Source organism: Meles meles, chromosome 4 (assembly GCF_922984935.1).
Source record: "Meles meles chromosome 4, mMelMel3.1 paternal haplotype, whole genome shotgun sequence".
Lineage (NCBI taxonomy): Eukaryota > Metazoa > Chordata > Mammalia > Carnivora > Mustelidae > Meles > Meles meles.
Genome location: NC_060069.1, coordinates 46933228 through 46946835, shown reverse-complemented (window position 1 = coordinate 46946835; position 13608 = coordinate 46933228). Strand labels below are relative to the sequence as shown.

Sequence of the window (13608 nt, the reverse complement as noted above, 5' to 3'; positions counted from 1 at the left end):
TAGAATGTAAATAATTACTAAAATTAGTTTAATGTAGTAAATGTATGTTTCTAATTTAGAAAGAGGAATAAGGCTTACTTTTCTAATATCTATGACTTATTTTGAAAATTAGAGGTTATAGGTTGTGCCATGGGATGGCATAACTGTAGTAAATTCTCTAAATCAAAAATTTTATAGACTAGATTTTCTGATCATGATAATGAAAGTAGAAATTATTAACCAAATTTAAATGAAAAATCCTTTCCAATGTAGAAATTTAAAACAAAATTCTAAACATCTGTTGGTCAAAAAGGAAATCAAGTCCATTTCATTTGTAAGCTACTGATAAGAAGAGTAGTAGGAGAATGAAAACAAAATCTCTTCCCACTTGAAGATGAAAAATTGATATTCTGAAACTAGTGGGTCAAAGAGGAAATTCAATCATAATTAGACACATGAAAATGTAAAGAATGTAACCCAAAATATATTTCTTGATCTTGAATGCTTTTCTAATTTCTTAAAAATAAAAGAAAATGTATACATTATAAAGTCAATTCAAACATTACAATTTTTTTCAGACAAAGTAAGAAGGGGGAAAGAATGGGAAAAGCAAAAATTAACAAGTTAGAAAATAGAAGACAGAATTATTAAATTTTAAAGAAAAGCAATAAAGATACATTTCTGCTAAGAATAAATGAAACCAGGGAAATCGGAGGGGTAGAGGAGAGACTGTGGACTCAGAAACAAACTGAGGGTTTTGGAAGGGAGGGGTATGGGAGGGATGAATGAGTCTGGTGGTATTAAGTCTAGTGGGTATTAAGGAGGGCACGTATTGCATGGAGCACTGGGTGGGGTGCATAAACAATGAATCTTGGGACACTGAAAAAATAAAATTAAATTAAAAAAAGAATAAATGAAACATAAGACATATAGGATGAGAACATTAAAAGTTAGAGAAGTCATTAAGGTTAAAAGAAAATACCACTCAAGATCACTTGATAATCTCGATGAAATTGAACTATCTGGACAAAAAAATTTTTTTATTATTTAAAAAACAGTTTAAAAAGAAGATAACTTAAATCAATTCTTTAAAAAAACAATCTTTGAAAGGAAGGATTTTAAGCCAGATGATATTACTCGGTTCTTGCAAACTGTCAAGGAATAAACAATTTCTATCTACAAAGTATTTTTTCTGGGAAAGAAAAAGTCAAAGAGTTTTCAAATCTAATACTCATACCTAACAAAACACTGCACAAAAACATCAGACCAATCCAACATAAAATGCAGACATTAAAAAAACTATAAAATTCAATTTAGTGAGAGTATAATCTGCCACAAATAAGTAGGGTTTTCTCAAGAATATGAAGATAATTTAATAATAAGTTTATTAATATAACAGATTCTACCAACGGGTCAAAAGGGAAAAAAAAGGCGTCATCATCTCAGTAGGTGATGGGAAGGCATTTGATGAAATACATCTCCTGCTCTTGGTTTAAAATGTACTTTTTATTTCATGGAAAAAAAGGTATTTTCTTTACATGAACCAATATTGAACCAATATTTGAAATCATATTTACAGGTGAAAACGATTGAACTATTTTTATTAAGGAGTAGAACTCTTTGCTACCAACACAATTATTTAATATTATCCTGAAAATTCTGGACTGTATACTAAGACAGAAAATATAAATAAGCATTGTAATCACTGGAAAAGAAGAAGCATTACCTGCAGATGATATTTATTATCTTTCTAGAACACTCAAGAATCAAGGAGTAACAGCAAAGTTCAAAAAGTATTCTGGATAGAAAATAAATGTAAACAACACTATAACTTCTACAAGTATTAGTGATAACCAGTTAAAAAAAATGTGATGGGGGTCTGGGTGGCTCAGTGGGCTAAGCCACTGCCTTCACCTCAGGTCATGATCCCAGGGTCCTGGGATAGAGCCCTGCATTGGGCTCTCTGCTCAGCAGGGAGCCTGCTTCCTCCTCTTTCTCTGCCTGCTTCTCTGCCTACTTGTGATCTCCATCTGTCAAATAAATAAATAAAATCTTTTTTAAAAAGTGTTTAAAAAAATGTGATGGGAAAAAGTCACTCAATATAAAGAAAAATATTAAAAAAACACAAAATAATTTTCTTAAATGTCCAGGATCTACAATGGAGAAAACAATAAATATTTACTGAAAGATGTAAAAAAAAAAAAAAAGCATGAATAAATAGAGAAGGATGGCATGTTTTTAAATGTGAGGACTAAATTGTGTTAACAAATAATTTTTCCCAAAGTATCAGAATTCAGAAGGGGATTTTTTTTTTACAGTTTGTTATAGAGTTTATCTGGAAGGATGAATAAGCAAGAAAAGCAAGAAATTTTTGAAAAATGAAGAGTAATGAAGATATGCCAATCTTACTACTCATTAAAATTTATTATAAAACTATAGCTAAATGAATGAAACTGTAATTTTTAGATCAAGAATAGACTGGTACATTAATGAGACAGAAAAGATAGTCTAGGAACTAATTAATTATATAAAAATTGATTTGTAGGTATATAACATATATAAATATAATATAGGGGTGCCTGGGTTGCTCAGTAGGTTCAGTGACAACTCTTGGTTTTGGCTCAGGTCATGATCTCAGGGTCATAGGATCCAGCCCCGACGTGGGCTCTGAACTCAGTGGAGAGTCTGCTTGAAGTTCTTTCACCTTCCCTCTCCCTTCCTCTCTTCTCCTCGCCCCTACCCTCACGGTCTCTCTTCCTAGAATAAATAAATAAAAATAAAATATTTAAACATAATATAAAAACTCACATAATGTAAATTATGTATACAACAAAGCCATACATATACATGAATATGTATGTATGCTAAGGGTGGCATTATATTTAATTAAGAAATAAATGATCCAGGGGCGCCTGGGTGGCTCAGTGGATTAAGCCGCTGCCTTCGGCTCAGGTCATGATCTCAGGGTCCTGGGATCGAGCCCTGGGTCGGGCTCTCTGTTCCGCAGGGAGCCTGCTTCCTCATCTCTCTCTGCCTGCCTCTCTGCCTACTTGTGATCTCTCTCTCTGTCAAATAAATAAAATAAAATCTTTAAAAAAAAAAAAGAAAAGAAATAAATGATCCAAACAAATATTAAGTAATAAAATCTTCTGGGAAAACTAGTAATTACTTGAGTAAAGTAGTTTGAGTTCTCAAACTATATGCCACTATTAACCTTAGATTTACCTCAAACTATATGCCACTATTAACATTAGATTTTAAAAAAGAATGGATTAAAAAATATAAATAAGCAATTCAGAGAAGAAACGGTTAATCATATGAAAATATGTTCATCCTCACTGGTGACTAAAGAAATGCACAGAATGGTAAAAGTAACTTGTCCAATATTATGAAGCTACTAAAGAGGTCAAGTTGTATCTGAATTGATTAAAAGGTCTTCTACATGGGTGCGTGCGTAGCTTAGTCAGTTAAGTGTCTGCCTTGAGCTCAGGTCATGAACCCAGGGTCCTTGGACCCAGCCCCGCATGGTGTTCCCTTCTCAGTGGGGAGACTGCTTCTCCCTATCCTCCTACCCTTTCTCCCACTCATGTACTCCCTCCCACTTGTGGACTCTCTCTCAAATAAATAAATTTTTTAAAAAAGAAAAATACCTTGACATATACAAATGTGCTTAAAATCATTCTTGATGACTTACAATGGGACAGGACTCACGTGACCATTTAATAATGCATGTGTTTATCTGCCAATGAGGAGGTTGCTGCCCATGCTTCTACCACCTAGGAAAGCGTCCTTCAATACTCAATTAAAAAAAATTTAGAACAGAATTATATTTTAATTACAAGACAAAGCTGAGAAAATAGAGAAAACTGAATAAAATAATGAAAAATACAGATAACTAGAAGGGGAACTTAGAAGAATGAATCAAGTCAAAACAGCATTATACAACCAGTAGAAATGCCAGTGCTCCATTTTGGTGGTCAGCCATCCCTTCACCACTGACCTGAGACTCTGGGAGGGTGGGGAAATGGAAAGAAAATGTGAAAAGGAAAATTAAACTTCATATACTCACAGTTTGTGTAGATGGGTTTTCGAAATGGCTTTCCCTTAGAAAAGATAAACGCCACCGTGATGCAGTTGATGGTGGCGATGGGCCACAGTGTGGTACTCTCAAAACTTAAAATTGAACCAGGAATCAGAGTCACATTTCTCTCCAAACTTGCATTCGTTGAGAAATTACTTTGGTTGTCCAGAAAGCACTTACTACAAAAGAATTGCCAGCATTTATGAGATCTTTTATTCTATTTTTATCCAGGTGGTAGGAAAAAAAAAAAGTTTATCACTACCACGGGGTCTCAGCTTTCAAATTGCTCCAGCCAGTAACTACCGGAACATATTTTGTTCACTTTTTGCAACGACAAAGCGGAAATAAAATTTAAAACAAGTCAAAATTATTCTTTGTCTAACATTCCATTTAGAACAAGTGATCTGTCTTGAAAGGACTTGGATGATAATTTTCTATGGCATTCCTTTCAATTCAGAATGAATAAAACATGGCTATCTGTGTGTGTGTGTGTGTGTCTGTGTGTATGGTTAGGTGTGTTGTCACACGTGTGCCTTTATGCGTTAGAATGTGTGTGTGTGTGTGTGTGTGTGTGTGTTGTTTTCTCTTCTGTGGATGAGCGTAAGCCTACTAACTTAGGCCCTCAATTTGAATTTGCCCACTCTAATCCACTCTCTTACTGAGGATCCAAACAGGACCCTCTCCTGCTTCTGAGTGTCTATGACTCTATTTTGCTAATAAATTAAGTTCCAGCTTCTCAGGCAAGCTCAGAAGATCTGTGTTCTCTGGTCTCTATTAGCCTCCTTCCCTTATCTTTTGACAGTCTTCCTATGCTCCTTATATCCCAAACATAGGAATATTTTCTGTTCCCCAGATGTCACAGTTTGCACACATCTGGGTCAGGTACTCTATTTCCTCTTCACCCCTTTATCTGAAAGTCTTTGTCTTTAGTTCACTGGCAAGCATAACTACCGGACTCCATTCTTGCCTCTAGCACTGAATTTAGCTCACTGTTTTGCAATCATTCATTTGCATATTTTTATTTTCCATCTCAGGGATGAGAGCTCCTTGAATATGAACTGTCTCTTTTGGTTTTATTTTGTTATTGTTTTACTCAAATTTACAAATCCTTAGCACTTAGCGCAGATACGCCACAGAATATTTGCTTAGAAAAGTATTTAAGAGATGGGTTTTCCCAGTCCAGATTGATCTATTAGCAATATTCATTTTTTAAATAATCAAAACAAATTAGTTTCTATCCACTTTCTTGTTCAGCTTGAAACTTTTTACTCTTATAACTTGTTATAGATGAAATTAGTTCCCAAGAAATAGACTTAAGTCTTTTAATCCTTGGTTCCCTAGGGTCCTGAGATGTGCTTTCCATAGAGCAGAGGTTCAGTGACTATTTGCTGAATATATTAATCATCAGTAGCCACAAAGTGTTTTTGCACAAAGGGGACAGACAGACCAAAGGCCTATCTGAATTATAGAGTTTAACATAAAAGTGTATCTAATCTGTTATACTTACATCGCAGATAAGAAAGTTAAGGCATAGCATGGCTTAGCCGTGCTATGGTAGAGGCAGGACTACCTATCGATCACCCTTGGGACTATACATTCTTGTCCTCCAGATTCAATCAGAATTTTATCTCTGAGTACACACACTCCAATTAGGAGAAAAATCTTGTTTTGAGAAAAATCTGGTTATGAATTCTCACTCCAAGTAATACTTGAATTTCTGAATTTAGGATCTCAATGACAATCTTGGACATCATTTGATAGCTTTTAATCTTTCACTGATTAGGTTCTGGCATCTTTAGGATCACAGTAGAGTGTGTGTAAAGGAGTTTGTACAAGCCTTACTTCAAAAAGAGCTGCTCCTTTTCTGCCTTTCCTTTGGAGGTCAGGCAGGCTTTGTCAGAAAAAACAAAGTTTGAATATATATGGCATAGTTCACTACATTTTACCCTTAATTTATAGTTAAAGACTTGCCCTGAGTCTAGTGTTCAGTTCAATCAGAAAAATGGTACCATCAACTAACATATTATTCATTTGAAAAAGGCAAACAAATTTAAGCAAATATATCTTGTAAAACAGGGGTCAGCTGACTACAGCTCATTAGGTCAAATCCAACTCAACACCTCTTTTTGTAAATAAAGTTTTTTTTTAATTAACATATAATATATTACTTGTCTTAAGGGTACAGATTTGTGATTCATCAGTCTTACACAGTTCACAGCACTCACCAGGGCAAGTACCCTCCCCATCTTTTTATAAATGAAGTTTTATTGGAACAGGGTCCCACCTACTTTTTTACACATCGTCTATGGCTGCTTTTCACTACAACAGTAGCACTGAGTAATTACAACAGAGATTGTCAGGTCCACAGAGCCTAAAATATTTACTGTCTGACCCTCCACAAGAAATGTTTGCTGACCTCTGGTCTACATGATCTGCAAACCACCAAAGGATGAGTATGTTCATTCAGTCAACCAATGGTTGGATCTACACATCAGCAACAAACGTGAAAATCTTTTCCCGCCCACTGCACATGGCTCACCCCAGGACTCTACCCATTAACTGTGTTCTGTGTTCTATCCAGCCATTGGTATTTTGCAGTGTGGAGACACATCTTTTGTAAATTAAAAAGTTAGGGACTAGGGAGGGGGGCAAACCATAAGAGACTCCTAATCTCAGGAAACAAATTGAGGGTTGTTGAGGGTGAGGGGAGGGATAGGGTGGCTGGGTTATGGACATTGGGGAAGGTATGTGCTATGGCGAGTGCTCTGAAGTGTGTAAGACTGATGATTCACAGACCTATACCCCTGAAGCAAATAATAATTATATGTTAATAAAATAAAAAATTAATTAACTAATTAATTAATTTAGGGTATATGTGCAAAACAAGTTGTACAATGACATTGGGGACTCATTGTATCACCTTTAGAAAGGAAAACTAAAAAACTGAACTTTACCTGTATCTGTAGACCTCACAATACCAGGGCTGCTGCTTCACATAGAGAAATGCACAGATTTGCACGATGCAGGTGAAACAGGTGTTCAAAAAGACTGAGAGCAGCAAAGGTGGAGAGAGGAGCTGTCCTGCTGGTCGGTAAGGAGCCAGCTTTGGGTAGGCATGAGTAGAACTCACTGAAAAACAAATGCATTTTCCCCTATTATGATTTCATTATTGACAGTAAAAATTGGGATGCATCTTATCTCGAGACTTGCATTAGGGTTCAGAGTCAGCAAACATGAATGAGGCTTTATAACTAGATAAGCACATTGCCTAGGTGCATAGCCAATGCTACCAGCCCTTGCCTCTTCCATGTTTTTGTTTCACCTTCAGAAATGAAAACCAATAAGTTTAAAAGTTCTGCTAATTATACATTTACCATGTTTCATGGTGCAAATATTTTCTCCATAACCAGACTGACCAGGAATGGTAGGTAAAATAGAGTGTGGCCTTTCATCTGAATAAGGAGTACTCTGCTCTCTCAGTAGTGGTGGGAAGGTGGGGAGTTAAGAAGAGGAGCATAAGGGGCGCCTGGGTGGCTCAGTCAGTTAAGCATCTGCCTTTGGCTTAGGTCATGATCCCAGGGTCCTGGGATTGAATCCCCTGTCAGGCTCCTTGCTCAGCAGGGAGCCTGCTTCCCCCTCTGCCTGCCTCTCCCCCACTTGTCTTGTGCTCTCTCTCTCTGAAAAATAAATAAATAAAATCTTCAAAAAAAAAAAAAAGAGGAACATAAGAGGCATCAGGCTAGATTAATCTTCATATGCTGGTGATTTTTTTTTAAAAGCACTCATTTTATTTTTCACTCAGTCAACATTCTCTGAGTACTTCAGTGTACCAGGATAGATGCTAAAGGTGTGTTCTGTTCCATCCTGGTTAAGACATAAATGGAGAACTGCTAGAACACATTATAGCTGGTCAGGGAAAAGAGCTCATAAAATAATCTGGCTTCCAGATGAGAGTGTTAAAATGTATTATAGTTTTGATCCTAAGGTATTTTTTTTAAATTTAAAGGTTTGACAATTGGCAGAGGTTAAATAGAACAACTATAAGAAAAGATGACTGCATTCTTCTTAGAAGCCCCATATTCTAACAAGCTGATGAAAATGGAATGTACTTTACTTCTTAGGGCATCACAGGAAAGAAGCATGGAAAGGTCAGGAATTAGATACAATGCATTCAAAGGTTTATATTATAGTCAGGTTTCAGTTCTTATCTTCATATCTATTGCCTTTTCCTTTTTTATAGCTGGTTTCTTTGATGTAAAGAAAAAAAGTAGGATACATATGATTAGGTTTGTGTTCATGCATGTAGGGGCAAGGCAGTAGGAGCAGGTGTCCAGTTGGGATGATAACACTCTAAAGTAGGTCTTCAGTTTGCTCAGTGGGTTCTTGGGTAATCACGTGGACTCTCTGGTACTTCATTTCTCATGTAGAAAGTGAATGTGTAGGAATGTCCAAATGGTCTCCAAAGTCTCTCCCGACTCATTTACTCTAAACTCTATAACGATCTAAGGCTTTAGCTTTACCAATTTAATCAGTGTTTCCCCAGGAGGATGCTAGGCTACAGACCATGGGGTATGCAGAGATGAAGAGGACATCTCATTTGCCCTGAAGAGCTTGAATTCTGATGGAAAAACACAGAAGGGTTGTGTAATAAAGAATTTGGTCGACCTTTATTCCCAGTTCCTGGGATGTATCCTTTAAATTGTTGGGATTTCTTGAGTTGACAAAAGTGTCTTTTTATCCATGGTAGCCCTGATGGCATGCAAACAAGATCACAGATGGTGGGCCAAAAGAAAGTTGGTGATGAAGTGATGACTCAGGATGGAACTGGCCATGCCACAAAAAAAGCTAGAGATTGTGATCAACTTCATGGCCAATGATTCAATCAAACGTCTACATAAGAAAAACCCAATAAAAATTCTAGACAAGACACCAAAGTTCAGGTGAGTGCTGTTTGGTAATACTCTGCATATTGTCGCCATGGATGTGCCAGGAAAGTAGGGCAAACGGACACCCCAGGAAAAGGACAATGGAAGTGTTGAGATCCTCCCACCATGGGATCCTTTCACCAGACCACCCTTCAACTGGTTCTGATTTGTATCCCTTTGCTATAATGAAACTATCAACCTATGTAGAGCACTTTCCTGAATTCTGTGAGTTATTGATATGAATTACTGAACCTGAGGAGAAAATGAGAACCTCCACATTTGCAGCCAGCTGGTCAAAAATGTGAATGGGACCCAAACTTATGGTTGAGGTCTGAAGTAAGGACAGTCTTAAGGACGTTGTGCCCTTAACTTGCGAAGTTTGGCCTCACTCTGGGTAGTTGGTGGGAGAAGTCATTGCATGGCATGCAAGGAAGAGGCACACAGTGTGGCCTCTTATCAACGCAAAGATACTGTGCTCTGGCCACAGAAGGCAGAGGCTGCCATGCTTGGAGTTTTTTCCACGTTCCTATACTCAAGGAAGAAGATGGCTACGAAGCGCATGAAGAGGCTGTGGGTGATGGAGAGAGGTGCAACTGTATCTCTATGCATTTGGCTCTACCTCTCCAGTCCTCCCTTTCTCAGAGGCTCACCGAGTTTCTGACTTTTCTATTACCTCAGACACTATACTGGCTTGAATTATTGGCCTCATGGTGGTAGAATGCACTTTACCAGTCTTTAATTTTGGTTTCACTGTGTGATTTTTCTGAGGCCAAAGCAATGTTTGCAGAGGTTTCAGGTGTGCTTGTGTGGCCAACCTCACTCTCTGTGATCACAATGAGAGCATGCCCAAGTCTGTCATTCCAGCCTGGTTCCAGAATGTAAAATGTGGAGCAGACCTGAACGAAACCCACAGCCTGGACCGAGACCACCTGATCTACATCCTAAAGCTGACCAGATTCAGCTGACCTAGATGAGCTGAATGACAGTCTATCTACAGAGGAAGAGTGGTTATTGTAAGCCACAGAACTGGGGGGAGAGGTTTGTTATACAGTATTATTGTGGCAATAGCTGATTGAAGCAGAGTCCCTACATAATGAATATTTTAACTATTTCCATATTAAAAATTCTAATGCTTTCTGATAGAGAACCTGAATATCCGTGAAGTGTCTTACAAACATTATTTTGTTAAAAAGCAATGTAAGGGGCACCTGGGTGATGCAGTCAGTTCAGCATCCAACTCGTGATTTCTGTTCAGGTTGTGACCTCAGAGTTGAAAGATTGAGTCCTGCCTTGAGTTCTGTGATGGGCGTAGAGTCTGTTTCGGATTATCTCTCCGCCCCCACCCCCACCTCTCTCTGACCCTATCACTTGCTCATTCTCTCTCAAAATAAAAAAAATAAATAATTTTAAAAAAAGTAATGCAAAATAGGTATTTTATTTTTATTTTACAAGTGAAGAAAATGAGGTTCAGAGAAGTAGGGTCCCTTATTTAAAGACCCATAGTTTGTGAGCAACAGGGTGGTAATATAAACTTAAGTCTGCCTAATTATAAAGCCCCCCCCATTCTCTGCTCTATGGCATATTGCAGTAGTGTGGATTTCCTGAACTGAAAAGGATAAAATGAGGAGCCCTACAATGCCAGCTTGTTATTTCTCAGCAGTCAGAACTTTTACTGAATAGTCCAGGTTTCCTTAAAATGGTGATGATATATGTTATCATACCGTATGCAGAGGAATGTAAGCCTGTGAAGTGCTCTATTTCATTCAGAATTAATCATTCCCTCCTCTGAGTTTCCACAGCCCATTACTCATTTTGCTGCTATGTACTGAGGATGTCTTTGCATTAAATCCAGTCATTTACACATGCACTCAGCAGATCGTGAGCTCCCTGAAGGAGGAAACCCTGTCTCATCCCACTATCTGTCCCTCGCTGAACCTGGTACAGGGCCTGCTAAGTAGGAAGACATTTTCAAAGTCTACTTTTTAGTTGTTCAGCATCATTTGGATATAAGGTAAGCATGCTTTTCCTAAACAGTTGGCTTAGCTTTATATAAGGGACATCTCAAGCCATGTACATCAAATTTTCAGAGGCTTCCAAACCCACCTGAACTACATGCAAAATTTTGAATGTGCCTCATGAGATTTTTAAGGTGAAAAGATCTATGTCTTCCATGAGATTCTCCAAAGGGACCAAGACCCCAAAAATGTGAGGAGTCCCTGAAGCACTGATGGAATTATGTAAGAGAGGTATTTATATAATGGATGGGTTCCCTCCCACAGTCTTCTCTGGACACTGTCTACTTCCATATGCTGAAGTGGTTGGCCTAAATTGAGCTAAATTACATGACCTCATCTTTATTTACAGAAAGGACTGGCTTAGAAGTCGACATTTTACCCAAGTTAGGTCAATGAATTTTCTCTCCAAAATATTTGCAAAGGAGACACTGAGAGGCTGAGCTAATTAGCTGTCCAAAGACAAACAGAAAGGTTATGGAGATTCAATAGTAGAGTCACCATTTAGGGTCATTTTCAAGGTGAATGAGTAGAAGTCACACAAAAACAGTAAGAACAGAAAGAAGAAGAAAGAGATAAGATGGCCTCTTGGAAATAAAAAAGGTGGCCTCTGCTTTCTACCCTTTAGTGCTCTAGACCTGCTCTGACCCCAGGTGCTTCTGAGTTTCTATTCTCAGATTTTTTTCTTTTGAGAATTATGTTCTTAAACATCCCCCTACTTCTTTTTTCTTGATCTACTTTGAGTGGGTTTTGTTAAAACGAGTAGAGAGGCAGCTAGAACAATTTCCTTTTAAAATGACTTTGGTAACTTTTAGGGTCAAATTGGGCTTTAAGACATACATTTTCTTAATTGAGTTCTCTGACTTCATTTTACTTTTCTCCTTGATTTCCCTTTAACATATTATATCTTGTCTTATTAGCTGCTTTTGTGTTGCCTTAAAAACCTATGGAAACAAGACAAAGTATATATAGATAAGCAAGTACCTAAATTAATTAAATATATTATGGTGCTGTCTTTGTCCTCTACTAATTCAGGCTTGAGGTCAAAATTCCTCATCCCGGAACTTGGAAAGGCAGGCCCCTTGGTGAGAATGATTTTACATTGATTGTCCAATTGCCAATGACTATTAACATCCACAGATGAATGTCCACAGTTCCCAGCCTGGAAGTCAAGTTCTGTGATCTGATCTGACTCACCTTTTCAAATTTTATCTCCTGCTATTTCTTTTCACATACCCTACAGTATGGTCAAATTGAAAAACTCATGTCCCAGCTCTCTCTTGATCATGCTGCTTCATTCTACTTGAAGTACCCATCCTTTAGGAAAAGATTTTTTAAATCTGTCCATCTTTTTCTATTTTGATGCAAATGTTACTTCTTCCACAAAGCAATCCTTAGTATTTCTCTGTTTTCTACATTGCTAGCTCTTCCCTAACCCCAGATTTTCAGCAACAATCTCTCCTTTCTCTGAACATCCAAAGCACCTGTTGCTTCTCTCTCACTCTCACCAAGGTGCCTGCCTTTTCAGATTGGGGCTTTGACCTCAAGCTTAAGTTAGTATGAAACAAAAACAACGCCATCATGTATTAATTAATTTATGTACTTGCTTATCTATATATAGCCTGTCTTGTTCCCACAAGATTTTATAATCTCTCCTTTCTCTGAGCTCCCAAAGTATACATTGTTTTCTAGCACTTGCTACTTTTGACTTGCATTTCTTTTTTCATGTATGTGAATACCCCACTAAACTGTAAACTTCAGTGACGAGGCTTTTTATGTCCCAGGCACCTATGTGCCTAACATACAGTAGGAGATGAACACATCTAAGAGGATATTAAATGGGGCTTTTCCTTTGCTTGGGCCTTTCCTTGCTGAGCCTTATATTTGCTGACCATGAATGGTAATTGCTAACTGAATGAAAAGAGAGATGACGGCCTATTTCCATTGTACCCACTCAGAGGGATCCACACTGGTCCCTCAACTGTGAGCACGCCCCTAACCCCAAGCAATTACCTATGTGCAGAATATATAAAACCATAGAAACTATTAAGAGATTTTTTAAAGGGAATTGTGAAGAGTAGCAAGAACTGTGATTTTCTTCCTGGCATCATTCCAATCCAAAATGAGGGGAGGTCATAAGAACCCCTCCAGGAGAGACCTGAAGTATTTTGGGAGGCGGAGATTAGCTTGTTCATTCTGGTTGCAATACCAGAGGGAAAGACAGAAGGCAGCAGTGAGAGCAGGCTACATCCACTATCTGGTAGGTCAGGTAGAAACAATGAAAATGAGCCAGGCTAGAGTTGTCTTGGAAGGACTCTGCCCGGTGTGGGTAGAGGACCGAGCAATAGAAAAATGCTTCATGGTGCATACCATTAGAAGGCAGCTGCTCAGAGGAATCCTGAGGAGTCAGAGAGTAAGAGCACCACCCATGTCAGGGAGTAGACTAGTTCAGAGTAATTTGCAGGAATTTCTGAAGAGCCCAAGAACTCACCAGTGAGTCCCATGCCAATTTAAATCAATGATACTGCTTTGGCAATATTGAATATTTTTAAGCAATTTGTATGATTTACTTGTGAATGTGAATTTTAGATGGCTGCCATGTTAGAGGACA

General features: G+C 37.9%; 1 protein-coding gene across 1 annotated transcript in view; it reads right to left on the bottom strand.

Annotated features, from left to right (window-relative positions):
* The window catches only part of ATP13A5 (ATPase 13A5), a 100824-nt gene that overhangs the window by 7334 nt on the left and 79882 nt on the right, over positions 1-13608 (bottom strand). The window contains exons 26-27 of the mRNA XM_046003647.1: positions 7015-7189; positions 4049-4239 (exon numbers count right to left, since the gene is read on the bottom strand). Coding sequence (XP_045859603.1) covers positions 4049-4239; positions 7015-7189 — 366 coding nt within the window. The remainder of the gene's footprint in view (positions 1-4048; positions 4240-7014; positions 7190-13608) is intronic.